The following is a 20,451-nucleotide window of genomic DNA, read 5'->3' on the forward strand; positions in this document are numbered from 1 at the left end:
CTAGGTAGGTTCTACACCATAATCACCACACCACATATCTCGGTTTAAGGTTGAATTAAGATTAAGAGAAAAAGTGCAAATGGTTCTTTGTAGAGTGAAGATGTGAAAGGAGCTGAAGATATTTCTCTGCTGCTACTTACAGAATATCAGTCAAGGGATCTGGTTTTCAGTTAATCACTAACAAGGAGACACCATGTCTACGGAGATTCTCAATCATCCAGGTGATGGTTGTCCCAAAGGTGCTTTTTCAAGAGGCAACTGGACTTTCTGGTTTTTCTTTGAATTTGTTTAGCTTCTCATCCAAGAAGCTTCTTCGGCTCTGATTGGATGGTAGGGAAGGAGATGCCATTCATTAATTTAGTAAAAAGCCCAATTGTTGTGGTTACTATTCCAGTACACTTCAAGTAGAAAGCAATCTCTACAAATAACACAAAGGTAAGATAACTAAGCTCAGGAGTTTGAAGGTGCCAAAAAAGAAATTGGAGATACTGCAAAGAAGCCCTGTTCCATGACAAATGATGCATTTGAACCAGACTCTCTGTGGTTTTAGTCCATCAGTAACCTGTTGATAAGATGTAATGGATGGGGAGTGCAGGAAGAGGAAAGAAGATACATCACCTACACCGATGTTAATGTCTTGGGGGGAAATGTTTGCATGAAACCCAAACCAACCAGCATCATTTTCATCAGAGGTATTAACACCACCATGGAGAAGATTCAGGGAACTTTTCTTTACTGACTACAGAAGATGGCTCCCAGCCACTTTTAAAAAAAAAATTGCCTTCTCCTCTGTCTGTGAAAGAGACACTTCTGTGAATGGCTATTACAGCACAAATCTCTGATTGCTCAGAAATCCACTCTGTGTAAACCCCATGGCTCTGCGGTGCCTCTCTGCCGGCTGAGAATGTAATTGAGGAAGGAGGTAGCTTTACCTACCACCCAGACCTTCCCCCTCCCTAACCGCTCAGTCTCTTGCAGCATCTCTGACTGCCTGTGACATCATTGCTGACAGAAGCCAATAAGACCACTCTCCCCCTTTCTCTGGGATACAGCATGTGCTGGAGCTGAGCAGCCAGGCTCAGCTATCTGTTATCCATGTTCAGCCGATCTGGCTGATGCAGCGGAGGGTTCAGTTGCTAGGGTCCCGAGGGCCTGGGAGCACACACGCCAGCTGTTTCCCATGCAGGGAATGGGGAACTTCCGGCTGGGGAGAAGGACTGTGATGTACACAGTGGAAACTATTCCCAAAGGGAAGAACCGAGTGCTGGGGGTGAGTGACAGAAGCCTGGGAGAACCCCCTCTGGGCAGGGAGCTGGGTTGGGCAAGATTGGGGGTGGGGGTGGGGGTGGATAGAAGAGTTGGGGATGGGTTTCTCCTGGGGGGTACAGGCTCTCTTGATTTAGTCTGAGCAGTGTGATTCTCTGGTGCGTGTGCATATGTGTGAATGGGGGAGGGGTGTAGCTGGGAAGAGGTGGAATCAGAGAAAAGCTTTAGACTAAATCAATGTAAAGAACTTGGGAATCAGTCATATCCCCACTTATGGAAAATAATGAGCCATTTGGCTAGAACATCTTTCTGAGAGTAGCTCGTTTTGTTCGTTTAAGCTTTGGTATATTTATATGCATTCCAATACTAAATACTCCCAGAAATAGGAATGAAGTCTGGTGCCAATAAGGAAAGTAAGAAATGATCCGGCTGACCCACAACTTCAGAATTGCTCTCTCTTGTGAAGACTGGGCACTATCTTCTGTGTTTTGCTTGGGACAGCAGAAGAATGCTGCTGTCCCAAGTTTAAATGCTGAATTCAATGTCTTAAGTACATAGGAGAAGTGGATAATGTCCCTCTAGGAAGCAAATCTATTAAAATGCAGTTAAAAGCTGTCGACAGAGACTGAGAATTGCTGTATTGTATCAATGGAACCTGTTTGTTCAGAGGTGGTATAGCTCTTAATACCAAATATTAAGCCCAGCCTCTTAAAGATGCCCATCGTTTCTATGCCATTTAAAGCTTCCTCAAGTTAATGGCAAAGATTGGCTACATGGATCCTAATTGGGAGAACACTTCCAGGATTAGGTTGATCAAAGTCCTGGACTGCCCAGAAAATTAATCCCAGAGTCCCTCTATCTGTGATTAGATGTGCCCAGAGGGATGATTTATATTATTATTATTTAAATCCATATTGTTCACCCGGTGCTCAGCCTACTTTTTTTTTAAAGGCTGCAGTTAGAACTTAGTAAGTTATAATTGTTTTAAAAAACTGATCTTCAAAGCATAAAGACATGGTTTGTACAAATTTGCCATAGCTTGTATAAATCAAGCCAAAAGACGCATGTTTTTTTTACAGATAGAGGGAAACAGCATTCTCTTAACCTCCCTGCCACCATCCTCCATCTTTCTTCCATCTCTCCCCCACAGTGATAAATAATTGGGGGGAAATAAAAGCATTTAGAACTGTCCTTCAGGACCACATCATAAGTAGCCCTGTCCAGTGCTGTGGCATTCTCTTGCATCGTGTAAGTCGGTAAGAAGGTTTCTTCTTCTAGACACAAAATACATTTAAAGATTAGAGCTTAAGCAGAAACCCAGACAAAATACATTTAAAGATTAGAGCTTAAGCAGAAACCCATCTCCATTCATTTTTGTACAGAAATCGCTATGCACTCTCTAAAGGGTATCAGCCAGGGAGAAATTCTGAACAAATAAATGGCTACATTATAAAGGGAAATCCTGCAACTAAGTCAGTGCTTTTTTGCTACTGCAGAAGCACATAAAGGTGCTTTTCTAAGAATAGGTGTGGTATTCTATTGGGATTGCCCAGATCACAACTACTAAGTCCCTTTTTGAAGGCAACAGCACCTCTAACTGGGATGACTGGGATTGTGAAATATCAGATAGGCGGTAAGATTGCTCTGGATCCAAATACAAATAAAATAAAATGAAAGCCTTGGATTGAAAAAAAGCAATGACAGCACATTGCCCTGTTTTTCAAAGCTGTGCTCAGATGGAAGGAACTATATATTCATTTTTTCTTCCCAGCTAATTGCAGAAGTTGCCTTGTTCTCTCTTTCAGTGCACCAAAGCATTAAAATGAAGATGTTCCAAAAGAAATAAGGGATACAGATTATATAATTAACAAAAAACAAAAGGGGGAAATAAATATCATGCATTTTTTAAAAAGAAAACCCAGAAACTTTGATCAGGATTACCCTAACATTTTTCCCATTAGGTTTCAGTTATGCAGCATCTGTTGATTGACAGATTCTATCTGTTTTTGAACCAGATATTTTGCCTAAAAAAAAAATTCCACACATTCACAAAGCAGAATGTAGATCTGCATAGGCAAAAGTCACATTTAGCAATAATCATTTTACAGAGAGACACCAGGCCTAGTGGGAAAGATTGTTTCCTAGCATGATTTGATTGCTTACTTGTACCCTATGGCTATCATTAAGTGTTGTACCTTATGATTCTTGACAAATGTATCTTTTCTTTTTATATACGCTGAGAGCATATGCACCAAAGACAAATTTCTTGTGTGTCCAATCACACTTGGCCAATAAAGAATTCTATCTATCTATCTATCTATCTATCTATCTATCTATCTATCTATCTATCTCTATCATCTATCATCTATATATCATCTATTTATCATCTCTATCATCTATCTATCTATCTATCATCTATCTATAGATGCGAGCAGATGGCTTGTTCTCCTGCACAGTTGCCATTCCAGATCCTCTCTAATTATGAGCAATTTCATGCCTTTGTCTTTCTGATTCTCCCTGTCTTTCACTTGCCCTGGACAAAAGAATGCCTTCTGTAAAGACATCCACATGGCATGTTGCCACTTTAGATGTGTTCCAACTGATTTGCTTTGACTGGCATTTGCTCTCCTAGACAGCTGCCATCTGATGCATCAGTATCTCTTAACTTAGAAAAATTAATCAAGCAATCCCAAAGCTACCAGACTCATTGTCTGGAGTTTGCTGACTCCAGTCCAGTATCTTTTGTACATTTTACCATGAGGATAATGATAAATTTTCCCACGTATAATCCACCCAAACACTGTTGTCAGCCTGGCTGGCCACATTACAGTAACTACTGTGTTTCTCATATAATAAGGCTGGGCCTTATTTTTTTTTTTTGAGCCCCGAAAAAATGGCTAGGCCGTCTTTTCGGGGGTGACTTAATTCCCCCCTCCTTGCATCTTTGGGCAGGCGGCGACGGCTTGGATGTTGACCTCGGCGTTGGTGGGGCACTTCGTATCGGGGTCAACGCAGGTAGCACCATATCCGGGTGTACTTCCTAACGGCAAGCCTCCCCACCATTCCCCGCCACTTCACATGTTTTAATATAGGCCTTAATTTGGGGGGAGGGGCTTAATTTCATTTCATGCCTATAAAACATGCTGGGACTTCCTATTGGGGGAGGCCGTATTGTTGGAGAAACAGAGTATATAGCAAACATTGGACTCTCTTCTGAAAATTCTGCTCTCTTTCTTCCTTCTCCTTTTCCTTCTCCTTCTCCTTCTTCCCCTCCCCATCCATCCATCCATCTACAATAAGCAAGCAAAGAAACAAAAATTATACCACAGCAGAACAAAACAAAACAGGAAAACAAATCCCCTGCTTAATTTCCCATAAAAAAAATATTTTCCATCCAAAGGAGAGAAACGGAATTTTATACCCTCATATTCAGTATTTGTATTCAAAAGGACACTTCTACAGACAGAGGCAATATATTAGGAATTCCTTCATAAGGAGAAGTCAAATATAAAAATCAAGTAGAAATAAGTGTTTCCTCTCCTTAGTACAATGAAACTTGCTCCAATTGAATAGTTCAGAATTTCCCAATTTCTATAATGGACTTTAAATGCAACTGATACAATTTCCATCCAATTATCCCCTGAAATAACAGGCAAGGCTGTTGCATCCAAAATAATTGATCAAGGGAATTAAATTTAACTTTAATTTGTTGCTATCTATGGCAATTTATGAGTGATGAAACTGATGAGTGATGAAACTATAAAAAAGATATACAAATGACACAAATGATATACTTTGGGTTTTAACAGACATTTGAGAATACCATTTATTATCTCCTCAGTTACAGTAAATTAAGGGCTTGTTGTATTACTCTTCTGTATTTGCCTACTCTAGATCTTTGATTATTGTCAAGAGACTGAAAGTAAAAACACAACTGCTCAATTCAACCTAGGCCAAGTGGCAAAAGCTGCTCTTGAAAAATCTTCTCTTGGAGTCTTTGCAGAAGATCCAAGTAGCAACTCCCAATGTCTCCCCTGTGAGGTTTATATAAATCACCAACCAAAGTGAAAAGGTTACAGCTTTTTTTCAGGTGTACTATATGAAGGCAGGGGAATCTGTTCCCATCCTCCATATCCTAAAAAATATGAATACTGTATTTGTGAAATCTGGATTGAATGAAAAGCTGGATTTTAACACAGTCCTTATATTCTCTATGGCAACCTTCTTCACCACAGAGAATGACTTTGCTTGGCTGCTTGCGGAATAGTGAACAGAAGCTGTAAGCCAGGAAGGGCCACATTAGGATAGGTTGATCTAAGGCAACAATGCAATAAAAAGGCCTAAGTTGCTCCCTGTGTGAAGAGGTTATACCGTATGTTTACTTGTCACAATTCAGATCCTTATCCACAACAGCACTGTACAATCTGTGATGCATCTGAAAATGGTCCATCAAGCAACAACAGGCAGGCCCCTAGCAGATAAGAACACCAGAATGCTCCCATAAATATTCTTCATTTCATACAAAGTGTCTCCAATATAGTGTAAAACCATTCTATGACCTCTAGCTGACCCTGTTTGAGCTAAGGACCATATGATGAGGAGACCACTGGTAACCCTAGAAGTAATTCAATTCATTCTACAAACTCTTCTGGGATAATGAGCATCTCCCTTCCCCAACCTCAGGCACAGGGTCACCTGGATTTATTTATTTATTTTTTCAAATGTATACACAGGTAGTCCTCAGCTTATGATGGCAATAGGGACTAGAATTGCTATAACTAAGCAATGCAGGCATGAAGTCACATGACCATGTTATTTATCTATGGCTATTCCAGCAGTCCAGTTGTTGTCATTAATTGAGGACTGTACAGGTCTTAAGTGAGGACCTCATGTGACCATGACTTCCAATTTCTTGCTAGCTTACCCATTGACTTTGCTTGAAGGTAGGTAGCCGGGAACATCAGAATCCTCTGTCACATAATGCTGCAATGACCAGAACTACTGGAATCATCATTCCTTCAGTACTGTCATAACTTTAAAAGGTCACTGAACAAATAGTTGTAGCCTCAGAATTGCCTGTAGCTGCCACCTCACAAAGGTGACTTTAGGTGGCATATAATAAAACTAACAATTAAAACAGTTTTAAGTAATTATTAAAAAGAATTAAACACAGAACTTGGGAGAATGCATCAGAATCTCACACATAGTAAAACCAACTTGTGGGTCTCCTTGTTAACCAAGGGATCCCCAGGCCTGCTGAAAAAAACCCCATTTTAAGAGATTTGCAGAAGGTCAATAGGACTGGGGCTAACTTTGGAGGGAACACCTACTAGTTGCTGCCAAAATGAATGGTTAATTAAACAGATTTATAAACCCTGGATTTCTTTCCACTAGCAGTCATAAATTATTCTCACTAATCTTTAGGAACTCTTACTTAGAAGCTGGTAATCTGCATCATAAAATTTAGGGCAGCGGTGAGGAAAGAGAAAAGTGCCTGAAAGAGCTCCAGAGCAACTTCCCAAACCTTTAGCTAAACTGAGTGGGAGAAGAGGGACAGAATGGAACAACTCACTGCATTGGCCAACTCACCATGCCAACTCGCCTCGGGACAACTCAACACAGCCAACTTGTCACAGGACAATTCACTGCAGGACAGTTCAACAATTCAATTTAATTGTCTGAAAATGATTTTTTTTAATATTTTAATTTTTGTCATTAGCATTTCATTTTGTCCTTCCTTTGGCACCCTTTCTTTCATGATTCTATTCCACTATTTCTTCTGTATTAGTGGAACTCTTATCCTATGGAGAGTTGTCCTGTGGCAAGTTGACTGTGGTGGGTTGGCCATGGCAAGTTGGCCATGGTGAGTTGACTGTGATGAGTTGGTTGTGAGTTGGTTGGGGAGGTGAAATGAACTCCTGCACAGCTCCAAATCTCCAGGATGGCAAAAGCTGCTTTAAAATAAAATAGGTGGTAGCCATCTGGGGCAGGAGATCCTTTGATGCCAATCCTTTGAAGTCAGCGTAACCAATCAAGGTGTGTGTGTGTGTGCATGTGTGCATGCAAGCATGTGTGTGTGTGCATGTATGAATTGAATCCATCAAGTGCCAAATGTTATTACCCTGGTTGTTCCCACAGACCATCCAGATCATGACCGGGTTCATACACATCAGCTTTGGGATCATTCTCAGCACCCTGTCCAGTGTATATACCTCATTCTTTGTATCTGGAGAGATTCCCTTCTTGGGAGGAGCATCCGTGAGTATCACAGACCAGAGAAACCCCCTTTCCCTCCAGGTGAGGTGGGGACAGGTGGAAGAGCAGTTGGGCAGGAAACAAGAGAGGTTATCTATGAAGAAGAAGGGAAGAAGGGTGGTGGGAGGTCCTGGGTGAGAAAAAGACAGGATGTCAGTTGATGAAGCAACTAGTTCCTGGGTTATATGATTAACTACAGGTACTCCTCGACTTATAACAGTTCATTTAGTTACCGTTCAAAGTTACAACAGTAGTGAAAAAAGTGACTTATGACTGGAATTTTTGCAGTTACAATTTTTGCAGCATTCCCCATGATCATATGATCAAATTCAGATGCTTGGCTCATATTTATGACAGTTGCTGTGTCCTGGGGGTCATGTGATCCCCTTTTACGACCTTCTCACAAGCAAAGTCAATGAGGAAGCCAGATTCACTTAATAACCAAGTTACTAACTTATCAACTGCAGTGATTCATTTAACAACTGAGGCAAGAAAGGCTGCAAAATGGGGTAAAACTCAGTTAACTAATGTCTCACTGAGCAACTCAAGGCTCCATTGTGATCATAAGTCGAGGACTACCGACACATTTCCTCCTCAATGACTTCAGTGATGCTTCTCCCAGCTAAACCAGCACTTAGCTGAGATTTCTTTCAATGTTGTGGAACAAATTTTCAGGTGCCTGCCTGATTCCTTCAAAAGTGTCTGATCTGTCATGAGTTATCATTAGCTCTTGTCCTGTCTGTTAAAAAAAAATGTTACGAAGTTGCGTGTCCTTCCTTCTTTCCTTCGTTTTGAAGCGTCCAAATTTTTAGTTTGTAATTTTTTTATTCCATTCCTACCATGTTCTTTCTTAAAAAATGAAGTACTTTCACTTTGGCCCAAATGTCTTTTTTTTCTTTTTCCATTTTGTTAAAAGCATCATTAGCTTGAGGGGGAAATATTATCCTCTTAAAAAAAGGAAAAGGATATAAACTCTAAATATAAACACCATTGCTCTGAGATTTAATAGCATTAGGATGTGGATTCAGTTTCAGGCCAAAGGAACATATCCTGTTTTTCTTCTACTGCAGGGGTGTCAAACTTTATTTCATTGAGGGCCGCATCACGGTTGTGTTTGAGCTTGGAGGGAGGACAGGGTGGATGTAGCCAGGTCAACGTCACTCGTGTTGGGGGTGCCTGTGGTGGCCTGAATGCTTTGCCAATGAAAACAGGCTCCGTTTTTGGCTGTGACAGTCTCCTACAATCCTTTGCCAGTGAAAATGGAGCTTGGGAGGGCCACCTGTGGCCTCCTGAGCTCTGTTTTCACTGGCACGGGCACTGAGGGCTGGTCCTGTGCTGTTTCCAGGGAAGCCCTACAGGCCAGACCTAAGCACCCTGCAGGCCGGATCCGGCCCCTGGGCCTTGAGTTTGACTGCATGCTTAGCATTTGCTTTAAAATGCAATTTCAATATGCTGCATGTATGAAGCAATCATAGAGTTGAAGGAGACTTAAGTGGACATAAAGCCAACCCTCCCCCACCCACCCACTGGCATATTGCAGGATTCCCTACACCACCCTTGACAGATGACTATTCAGCCTCTAACTGAAAATCTTCACTGAAGGGAAACAATTAAATCCTACTGACTGACAGTTTTTACTGTCAAGAAGTTCTTTGGAATATCTAATCTGTCTCTAAATCCTTGAAGTTTCACCCCATTGATTCTAGTCTTTTCCTCCTGAACAATCGGAAATTAAATCCTCTACAATGCTACAGTCCTTCAAGTATTTGAAGACAGCAATAACGTCACTTCTCAAGCTAAATATTCCTAGAACCATTCCTCTTGGGCTTGATTTCCAATCCTTTCACAATCTTGGTAGCCCTTCTCTCCTCTTGCTCCAGCTTGTTAATATCCTTTTTAAACTGAGGAGAGGCAAGAAAGCAGGTCCCAGACTGCAAAATTACTATTATTATTATTATTATTATTATTATTATTATTATTATTATTATTATTATTATTATTATTATTTTAAGTATGGCTTATTTCACCTCCCATAAGGTTGCAACTTAAAATATTCTGACACACATATACATTTGTATCATTTAGGGATCAGTTGTGAATCTATACTGTCTTCTGGAGTGGGCAGACCTAACAAATCATCACCATTGCTCTCACCAACATCTATTTTGGGAACCGAGTAAGCCTGCTCCATTTTATTAGTGATAGCAGCAAGGCTGGTGTTTTCCTTGGAATCACTGAAGCTTTGCAACCCCTATAGGCAATCTGCCTTCCTATTGGCAAGGATTCTCATATCTTCCATCTTCTTGGGTCAAACCACCCACTGTATTTTCTCCCACCTCCCTTTCCATAGCAGTACAGCATCCTCTTCCTGTCTCTAAGCAGCATTGATCGCTTTCCAGCTTCTCCAACCCAGCCACCATAGCAACAGGCAACCATGGTCACTGCTATTGGGAAAAGGGCCTACATATTGTCAAACTGCTACCTTTTCACACAGCAGAAGAATGGCAGCATGACAGTTGAGAAACCTTGGTGGGATTTCAGTACCTTGTTGACATTTTTTTAAAACTCAGACTCCCTTTTTTATAGCTTCTGAGAGCAAACCCACGGGTTTTTCTTTCAATTTACCTGACAAATATGCACCAAAAAACATTGGGGAAAAGTATTGAAATTCATTTTATTTAAATTCAGTGATGTGACGGATGAGATATTAATATCAATATTAATATTAACATTAATATATCATTTCCTCTTCAGTGGCCTACTTTGTGGCAATTTTCCTGTGAGCACAATCTGTACACTTCATCAAACAGTTGGTGCCGTGTGTGGAGATTTCAAGGATGGGAATCAGCCCAGCACTCATTCACTACTTGTGTAGGGTTGATATGACTGGACACTATTTCCCAGGATTATTCTGTTTGGGATGGTGGGAGAGTCCAGAATTTACAGATTTGCCTCTCACTTGGACTCACATGATTTCTGAGTCAATCCTGGTCTCAGAGATCTGGCTTTGACAGAAGGATCTCTCCAATTCACCATGGAAGGGGGGATGTGCCATGAAATGGGAAGGAGGCTCTGGCTGCATCAGACAGCTCCCCCCCCCGCCACCAGCCATTGCTTTGGGCTCAACATAGCAGTTGTAGCAAGTTTAAAGAGCTCAGGTTGTCCTTGCTCTCTGCAGGTAGCTGGTGCCAAGATTGGAAGAAGTAACAAGTAACAAAAGGGAAGGCAGCTCTTCCAAAAACCTGGTTCTCTGATCCTATGGAATGGTGTCCTGTGGGATCAGAGACAGTTGACTTTCAGTTTGAAAGATCTGAAAGGTGAAGGCAAGAGAATGGCTAAACTCATAGAGCTAATTGTCCCAAAGGTGCTTTTTCAAGAGACAACTGGATTTTCTGTTTTGATTTGAAGCCATTTTGCTTCTCATCCAAGAAGCTTCTTCAGCTCTGACTGGATAGTGGGGAGTGGAATCCACTGAGAGCTGAAAAAGCTTCTTGGATAAGAAGCGAAATGGCTTCGAAGAAAAATCAGAAAGTCCAGTTGTTGCTTGAAAAAGCATCTTTGGGGCAACCATGACCTGGATAACTGAGAATCTCCACAGACATAGATCTAATTATTTAAGCATCCCCTACACTTCTTTTTCAGCTTGTAGAGAGTACTTTCTTCACTTCTGCCAAATCTGGATGCAAACACACCTTGGCAATTTATTATTTCATCTGTGTTCCCTTTGCCTCATAACCAGTCAGGAGTGACAGATTTAAGTCATCCTTGGCTTGTTCTCTTTTATTCTCCTAATATGTTCAGGGTGTGGACATTCTACAAGGCTTTCTCACCCATTTTTGAAGAGGAATCAGGTGATGGCAATGAACGGAAACAGAGGCAATAGAGGCCGGATGGGCATGAGAACAAATGTGAAGCCAATATAGTTTTCTGATGCCTCAAGAATGTGTGGAGAACACCTTAATTCAGTAGTGTGAAAGGTCTTCGTCACATATGGAGTGCAAATGGTGCCAATCAGTTTGCAGCATGAATGGAACTTCATCCACACTAGAAATTTTTCTAGGTCCATATTGAATGACTTTGGGTCAATCACTCCTTAACCTAATCCACCTCACAGGATTGCTGATGTGGGTATAAAATAAAGGGAAATCTCTCTGCTTCTGTAAGCTGCCTTGAGCTCTTAGGGAAGAGCTAGAATATAAATCTAAGAACTAAATAATTATAATTTAGAGCTACCATCTCTGGCTTGCCTGGATCTGAGTAGTCGCTGTTGCTGTTCCCTCATTTGGTCACTTTGGCTGTTGTTGACCTGATAAGCATCATGTTGCCACAATTGTCTGTTAAACATTGTTTCTTTAAGTTCTTATAATCTCTTACTTGTATCATATGAGAAGATATCCAATAACCTTGTCTTTGGTCAACCAGCTTTTTCTAAGCGTGAGGATCTTCTCCAGTGACCTTTGGATAAGATGTCCAACACATTTAAGCTTTAGCTTCATTATTAATGTTTCCAACGGGCAGTCTACTTTAACTTCATCTAATACTGAATGGTTTATGTACTCTTCTTGTGGTCCAAGGTGTCCTCAGTAATTTTTCCAAATCTCAATTCAGAAGCATCCCTTTTCTTCATTTATAGAGTACTGTGTGTTTCAGTTGAGAAAATCATGGCCTTGATAATTCACACTTTTGTGGTTAATGGGACATTTCTCCACTTTAATGCCTACTAGGTGATTATTGGATATACCAGCAGAAAGATACCTAGGAACTACTAGCTCTCCACTGCACCTAGTCTAAATATTTGCAGTTCAAATATAAGTCTAGCACAGCCTTTTGCTTGTGTTACTGCAATTCTGAGGCAAAATGGTGTGCCAATCATCTTCTCTACGATGAATGGGATGTCAGTATACAACCATCCTGGAAAAGTTTCAACATGCTGTTCTCCCATTCTGGATTTTTTTCATTTATTTATTTTTCACTCATATACAATTCAAAATACTGCATTAAGGGGCTGTGTACTCTCGTGCCACCTAAACATAATTTTTAGAATACAAATACTCTAAAAATTTGTATTTAATTTGTAATAAACAGCTTTAAGGTCAGGGCTAATGAACACATATGAGGGCCTTCCGGTTATTTTGTTTACAAAATAACTCTTTTGTTTGGGGACAAAATCCATTATTAGTCAAAATGTCCTCTTACCAGATGTTTATTTGGCGTATGGCTTGGAACTAGCCTGTCTTGCAACAAAGAGAGAGAGAGAGAGAGAGAGTTCTTTTTTTAGTCTTAGATGTGTCTAAATCTGAATTGTTGTTGGCCTCCGTTTCTTATCTCCCTTCTCCCACACTGTTTTCAACATTTCCTCATTCTTCTTGTGCCTTTTCAGCCTAGAAATTAAGCTCTGTTCTTTGTTCTGTTTTATTACATACTGTACTATAAATTGCATTCTTATATATCCTGATGCATTGGATGCAGAGAGAGAATGAAAAAAAATTGAGAAAGGATCTGTCAGATGATGTAACAGATAAGTTAACTGTCCTCTAAGAATAATTATCACAGAGAGAGAGAGAGGGAGGGAGGGAGGGAAGGAGAGAGAGAGAGAGAGAGAGTCTACCTGGATACAATGATGCACACTTGCCAATAGAAAGATATAGAAATAATGTAATAAATATTGAATACTGTCTGTGGGGAATAGGAAGATAAAACATGGAAGTTTTGTCCAAAACTTTTTGTGGTTGTCTTTGTTTTTATAAAGTAAACTTTATGTTCATATTTTCCTGCTTAATGGCAACAGCACTTTGCATATAATAAGATAAATCTGGAAAGTACAATCTCGAACAGATTATACATAAACCCAGATGTTTCTTTGCTAGCTTTAGGAGAACTGCATCCAGCAAATTCTGTTTGTGTGTGAAGCAGCAATGTGAGATACTGTCAATGCTAAGTCTGACTCCTGTTCAGTTCTGTGACTGTCATCTGAACAATTTCACCATCAATTTCCTGCATAGTGTCCATATTCTTTCTTACACCTGTGTTTGTGTAGTTGTCTCTGTCCAAACAACTTCATTTCTCCGTAAGTCTCAAACCAGTTATCAGTCTGATCACCCTGGCTCACTTTTCATTAGTATCCTCCCAGCATTCTTCTGTATTGTATACATGCCTATATGAGGCTAAAGATAAGGTTTGCTTAAATTAGCATGCAACATAAGTCTGAAATCAAAACAGTGACTCTCTCCTGTTTTCCAGCAACTAACAATAATGCTGGCTGTACCAAATGCCCTACCTTGGACCCCCTCCTTGGCCAGCTATTGGTTTCCCTACAGATCTGCAGCTCTACTTTCCCACAGTGCCACAATGGAAATTAAAATGGCTATGATGGTTATTAACTGACTAGGGGCTGACTCTGAATCTGATAATCACAACTGTGTAATTATGAAAAGTAGCAAGGGAAGAATTCAAAGACAATTTAAGCCTCATATAGAAAAATACCCAAAACTACATTAGCAAAATCACTTCCCAAACTTCATTTACTTTCTTTATCTGACTAGGGCTGCAATGAATGTCCTCTGCAAATCAATACAAATTATTATTGATAAAAAGATTAGTCTCACTGAACAATTACATTTTTGTCTTCACTACTCATGTCCTCATTTGCTCAGAATCATTGAATTTTTGTTGTAAGGGTCTATGTACTTATGTTGAATAGATGTTTTTTCTTCATAATTTTGATAAAACTATCAGATTTACTACCATAGCCAGCAGAGCTAAAGTGCAATGTTGGCAAATGAGGACAAAGGATGTTAAAAAAACTGGCTTTTTAATTTAAAATACAAAAATATGGCAAATGCTTTCATCTCAGCCCTAAAATGAATCATAATTGAGCACAGACTGTACTGTTTTATGGCTCCAAAGCAAAGAATCTATAGTTTGAAGGCAAGAGTGCCTCTTCACTTCTGCCTACCAAGAGACACAGCAGGAACAGCCTTTTTTTCAAGGTTTTGGAACAAGATGGAAGATTGGGATAGATAGATAGATAGATAGATAGATAGATAGATAGATAGATAGATAGATGATAGATAGATAGATAGATAGATAGATAGATAGATAGATAGATAGATAGATAGATATGGATCAGACAGACAGACAGACAAGACAGATAGACAGACAGACAACATAGATGGATGTGAGACTGACTTGCCTGAAAAGATAGACTTCTCAGATATCAGGACAATATTTTTCATAGAGATTTGCATATTAATAGAAAGTATATAAACAAATATCTTTGTAAACAGTCCAGAGTCATTGACAGTGAATTGGGTGGCCATATATATTTTCTTAAATATATAAATAATGGAGCCAAAAGTGAAAGGTTCTCCCCTCTCCCATTCTTACTGATACCCCACTTTCTACCATATTTTTATGAGATCTATTATTTTCTTTTCTTTCTTTGTCTGTCTTTTTCTTTCTGTTCTGTCAGATTAAAATGAAGTGGTTTTACTGTGGATTCAGATGGATTATTAGCAGAAGGGCCCCTTGTCTCCCACCCTTGATTAAATGTTTGACCTCCAGGACAGATACTGGGTTATATCCCACTGCTTAGTTTACAGATAGCTTTTCTTTCTTGACAAAGCATTTTATGGTACCAATCTTCCTCTTCATTTCTACCACCATGAGATATTATCTAGTGAAGATTGTAAGGGATGTTCTCTTAATTGAGATATACATGTTTACTACTTTCCTTCTTTCCACACAGTTCATTGTTTCTGGATGTCTCTCAATTGGTGCTGAGAAGAGTCCTACGGAATGTGCAGTGAGTCTGTCTGCCTCATATTGTTTTCTTTACTATGATCTGCAATTTAATGCTTTAAATACTAAAAGATCTCTGAGAAACAACTACATTTGCATCCATGAGGGGAAGGGAGCAAAGGCGTGGCAACTTCATCCCACAAATGCTACAGCTTACTTCTGCTGGATATGGGGATACAAGTACACAAGTGTGGCATTTGTATGAGGATCTCATGGCATGCATGTTATTCTTTTGAAATCATCAGGGTTGCTGCAAATATTGTTGATTGCCTCCCAGAAGCTAGTATCATTGCTTTGAAAAGATTTGGAAGCTACTAAATGCATGTGAACCTCTTAGAGGAGAATATTCGGGGTGGTGAGGCGGGGCTGGAGGTGTCATTAGAATACATAGTCATTGTTCATTTGTCCTATTAAAAGCCCACTACATTTCTATAAGAGATTTCTTTTTCCATTACTAGAGGATTTTAACTGTCTTTAGTACAATGCTTCATATAACACCAGGTATTAGAATCAAAAGCATTGTTCCCAAAAGTAACTTGCTCTGCCCAGGGCATTAAATTGTATTTTAGATTTTGCCTTCAGCTGGGTGCTCCATCACTGGAGGCTTTTAATAATAGGTTGGACAGCCATTTGTATGAAATGTTATAGGGTCCCTGTGTGAGCAGAGTGTTGGACTAGAACAGGGGTCGCCAACCTTTTGGACCTCAGGGACCACCAAACTCATAATTTTAAATCCTGCGGACCAGAGACCCTGGGAAAATCCCAAAAAAAGTCTGCAGAGAAATTTCCCACCCCGTTTTCCTACCAATCAATCATTCTTTATTTGGGATCGCAGGATACCGTCTCCATCTCCATTCTCAGGGGGAGAGAGAGAGAGAGACTTTTGGCTTCATGCAAGGAAAGCAGCAGAAGCAGCAAAATTCTTTCTTTCTCTGCCCCAAACTCTGCCAGAAATGAGTCTTTGTGAGACTTGTCACGCTGGTGCAGCCTCTTGGAATAGGAGGCCTTGCAGAGTCCCAAAGACTCATTTCTGGTGGAGTTTGGGGGAGAGAAAGAAAGACTTTTGCTGCTTTCCTTGTGTGCAGCCAAAAGCAGAAGAAGAAAGAAGAGGAAAGAAGCAAATTCCCCCCCTCCACCCTTTCTCCCCTCCCCTCACTACCTCATGTTGTTCACAATGCAAGTGACACAAGCCTTGTGTTCCCGTGGGCCATGTGGGTGGTGCAGCCTTGTGTTCCTGCACAGTCTGGATTAATTGCTTTGGGAGTGACATTTTTCTGTGGACCACCAAAATTTTCTTTGAAGATGCTAGAAGATCTTTAAGTCACTAGATGAGCTTCTTCCTCAGAGCTATAGTCCCAACCCATTTAGATTGGGTAAGGTTGTCCTAAATTCTCAATATAGTAAAAATTGTTTTTGCTGTGATGACCTAACATTCAATGTTTGTGCCTTTTAGGTAAAAGGCTCACAAGTCATGAATATCATCAGTGCCATTTTTGCGTTACTTGGAATATCGTCTTTTATAGTAGACCTGAGCATAAATGGGCCATTTCGTTCAGATGATAACTACAAGTATTCACTAGTGATGGTAAGTGTCAATGGTTCAGACATAGTGTAGTAGTATCTGACACTAGCAAAGATAGTACTACTCAATTGGGCACTCAATCATTTATATTCAGCACACCTGAAACCCAGATGAAGATACTTTCTGCAGGGCTTCTCTTCTCCCCCAATTACTTTTGCCTTCTTTCCCCCAATCACCTTTGCCCCCTTTTAAGCAGCTCAGCTGTCCCTGGACTGCTGCTGCTCATCACTATTTTCTAAGAATAGCCTATAGGCCCATTTGAGATACAGAAACATTTTTAAAAATGAAGATGTTGCTGTAAGTCCACTGTATTATAGCAACTTCTATGATTTTAAAATTAAATGGACCTAGAAGTACAAATGGACCTAGGTAGGACAAAACCAATCCAATCCTACAGGAGATGTCTGCAAGAGTACTGGGGCTCCAAGGCATGAAGTGGGACCCTGGGAACAGAACAAAACAATTACATGGACCAAGGCAGCCCCCAAGAGAAGTAAATGGATAGGTCCCATTTTCTAATCAGCTTGTATCATTGTTTCCATTGGCGAAAAGACAGGCAATAGGATCGCCATTACGCTGTTGACATTCACCATTGTAGAATTCTGCATTGCATCGGCAACTGCATATTTTTGGTGCCGGGCAACACGTTCTGACTCCAATGAGGTGAGATTTAATACCTAAATTATAATTGCTGCTACATCTGTGAATTAGAGTTAGGTTCTTGTTCTTGTTTCTGATTAAAGTGTGTCAGTCATTGTGTGAGAGGTTTTGATGAAAAAAAAAAAGGCATATTTTGGATGGACAGATGAATGTGAACTAAACAGAATTAATCTGAGAGGGAATGAGGTCAGAAAATGAATTTCTTTTTTAATGATCCAATCAATTGAGTTTTGATGTTTGGAGGGGGGGAGAAGAATCAATTCCTCAAATGAACATTGGAAAAGGGAGACAAGTCTAATATGGTTTGTTTTCTAGGCTATATTGATTGACCCAAACACCGTCAGGACAGATAATGAAGTCCCGTCTGTAGAATCTTCAGTACATTGTCCACCAAGCTCTGATGATGTAAATTATTATTTTAAAGTTGAGGCCGTGTAGAAGACTAGGCTGGAGGAATTTGTATGAAGAAGTCACATCAGCTGCATTTGGGGGGGGGGGCATAAAAGTTAGCCTTTTCCTGCATGACAGAGGTCCCTCATTTTCGTCAGTATTCTAGCTGACAGGTAAAGGGTCTGTCTCTCTACTTCCTCCTGTACTGTCTCCATTTAAGCCTGGAATAACAGACATGTGACTTGATATTTTTTGCCTCGGAGTAAAAGGTAATGCTTCATTTTGCATGGGCTGTGTATGGAAATAACCATATGTGACACATGGATTGCTAGGTGTAAAAGTGAGGTTCGAGGACAATCATGATACCATACTGGAAATAGTCACAAAAAGGTTGGTGACCCAGACTGAGAATATGGAACTGAAGCCAACAGATGCCCAGTGTGGACATTAATGCATCTTTTCAGCTCTGGCTGGCTCTGTTGTTGACTCGGTAGCCATTGAAACAGAAGCCAGTTTATGATGTTAATTTCTACTGGCCAAAGTCCTGTCTTGCAGCTGGTTAATAAAGACTCTGTACCATTCTTAGGTGTCCTGGCAAATGTCCGGTATATGCCACTGTCTGGGCCTCAGTCTCTGTAACTGATTCCCCCTCATGTTTTCTAATGGAGCTGGAAATCAGAATACTGTAAAAAACAGCATCTGCAGATTAATTTGAGCTAAACTGACTGGTTTTATATGAAGCATATATGCAACTTTGGATGCTCGTTATACTGTTTTCCATTTATAATTGCATTTAGTACATCCTATTAAGATATTCATAGAACAGCCTTGGGAAATGTTCCATCCTTTATTCTCTGCGAGGACCATTTGTTTATGATAGTCTCACTTCCAGCTTTGTTGAGCCAAAATTGCTGTTTCAGTTTCTTTTCACTGTCCCTGGCTTGGTTGTACCAAATAAGAAATCAGAGGAGAAAGCGCTCATTCCCCAGAACATTAAATCTTAGTTCAACTTTATGTATTTCAAAGTTGGACATGCAGTTTAATACCTCCATGTCTTGTAAAATAAAAAAATGGCACAAATTCTAGAGGATATCAGAAAATTTTGGGCAGCATTTTGTAGTAATCATTTCTAATGATGGACCACTAACAGTTTTTAGTACCACTAAAGGGCAGCTGTAACCCTGATGCAGGGCCAGAAACACTAGAAGAAACATGGGACTACATGTCTGGTCCTACACTGAGAATCAGACTAAATTGGTTCTGAATTTAGCCTACCATTCTCCAAATGGTTTCCTCCCACTGTTTAGGACTATAACTCTAACTGAACCTTGTAGAGCTTGTAGTTCAGGGAGGATATAAGGACAGGCAAAATTAAGAAAGTTGGAAAGGCTGGCTTAGAAGAAATGGCTTTTCACTTAAAAGCGTCTGCGGCAAGAAGGAAAGCATTTAGACTGAATCCTGACCCTTAGTCAAATATACAGTTTCAATGGTTGTAACTGAATGCAGGACTGCTTCCCAATCCATCAGGAAATTCTCTTGGTCACACAGTACTGAAATGAGTGAGAGGTTCATAAAACATGTAATGTTTATGAGCATGGATCATGGAATTTGAAAAGGAGAATTTTTGATAGACCTGGTCCTGGCCTCTAAAGATGCTGGGTTGGGATATTTTCCCCTTTCTTTGTTTCTCGCTGCATATTATTGTATTTTGTCCTATTTTGAGAGTTTGGAATTCTCTGGATTGAGATTGGTTTCCTTGGCTTCTAAGCATCTTCACTAATGTTTTTCAAAGCATGTTTTAAGAGAAATTTCTACAATTTTAATGCCTATCTATGAAACAGGGATACCTAACTTGGGTGACTTCACTGAAGTCTGGTTCTTGTAGCTGTTTATTTGATATTAGACCAGGTTAAGTTTTAGATTTCTTCAGTAATTCTCTATTTTTAAATTGGACCTTGTTTTTCATGAATGTTTTTAAAAACTGCAATAAAACATGTATTTGAGACAATATGTCTGTCCTTTGGCTTTTCTCTGATGCTTAACAAAGAATCCACCTTCATAATGTTGAATGGCCTTAGCTTCTCCAGATGCAAATGTTGGAATATGTTGTGGGAATACGATTTTGTGCAACAACTACAGTAATATTCAGCCAGTAGATGGCAGTGTTAACAAGTTTGGATCTATGGTACTATATACTCTACAGGTATATTCTTTTTGTTCTAAGTAGAGTTTCCTGTTTCCTGTTACAGCTCAACATTTAAGCAGTAAAGCACATGGTGACTGTACACTCTGATCTGTGATGCTATATATAAACCGAATTTCTATTAGAAAATGAACTAGGAGAGCCCTGTTACTTTCTTATGTAAGTGGTCTGACAGACAGATGTTAATTGAATATAAGAGGAAAATACATTTGTTAGTTCATAAATTTCTCAGGAATCAGAGAATCAGATTGGTGTAGTGATTAAATCAAGCTAGAAACTCCAACCCTGAGAGTTC

At 39.9% G+C, this 20,451-nt stretch overlaps 1 protein-coding gene across 1 annotated transcript; it reads left to right on the forward strand.

The window, feature by feature from the left end:
• Positions 1-1,044: 1,044 nt before the first annotated feature.
• Positions 1,045-19,959, forward strand: LOC113450201 (membrane-spanning 4-domains subfamily A member 12-like). Its single transcript, XM_026721361.2, has 6 exons — positions 1,045-1,270; positions 7,405-7,524; positions 15,269-15,325; positions 16,775-16,906; positions 17,456-17,566; positions 17,879-19,959. Exons 1-6 carry the CDS (start codon positions 1,181-1,183, stop codon positions 17,999-18,001), a joined length of 633 nt encoding a protein of 210 aa, XP_026577146.1. The 5' UTR covers positions 1,045-1,180; the 3' UTR covers positions 18,002-19,959.
• The last annotated feature ends 492 nt before the right edge of the window (positions 19,960-20,451 follow it).

The sequence above is a fragment of the Pseudonaja textilis genome, chromosome 1 (genome assembly GCF_049901715.1).
Source record: "Pseudonaja textilis isolate UNSWEBS1 chromosome 1, rPseTex1.2, whole genome shotgun sequence".
NCBI lineage: Eukaryota > Metazoa > Chordata > Lepidosauria > Squamata > Elapidae > Pseudonaja > Pseudonaja textilis.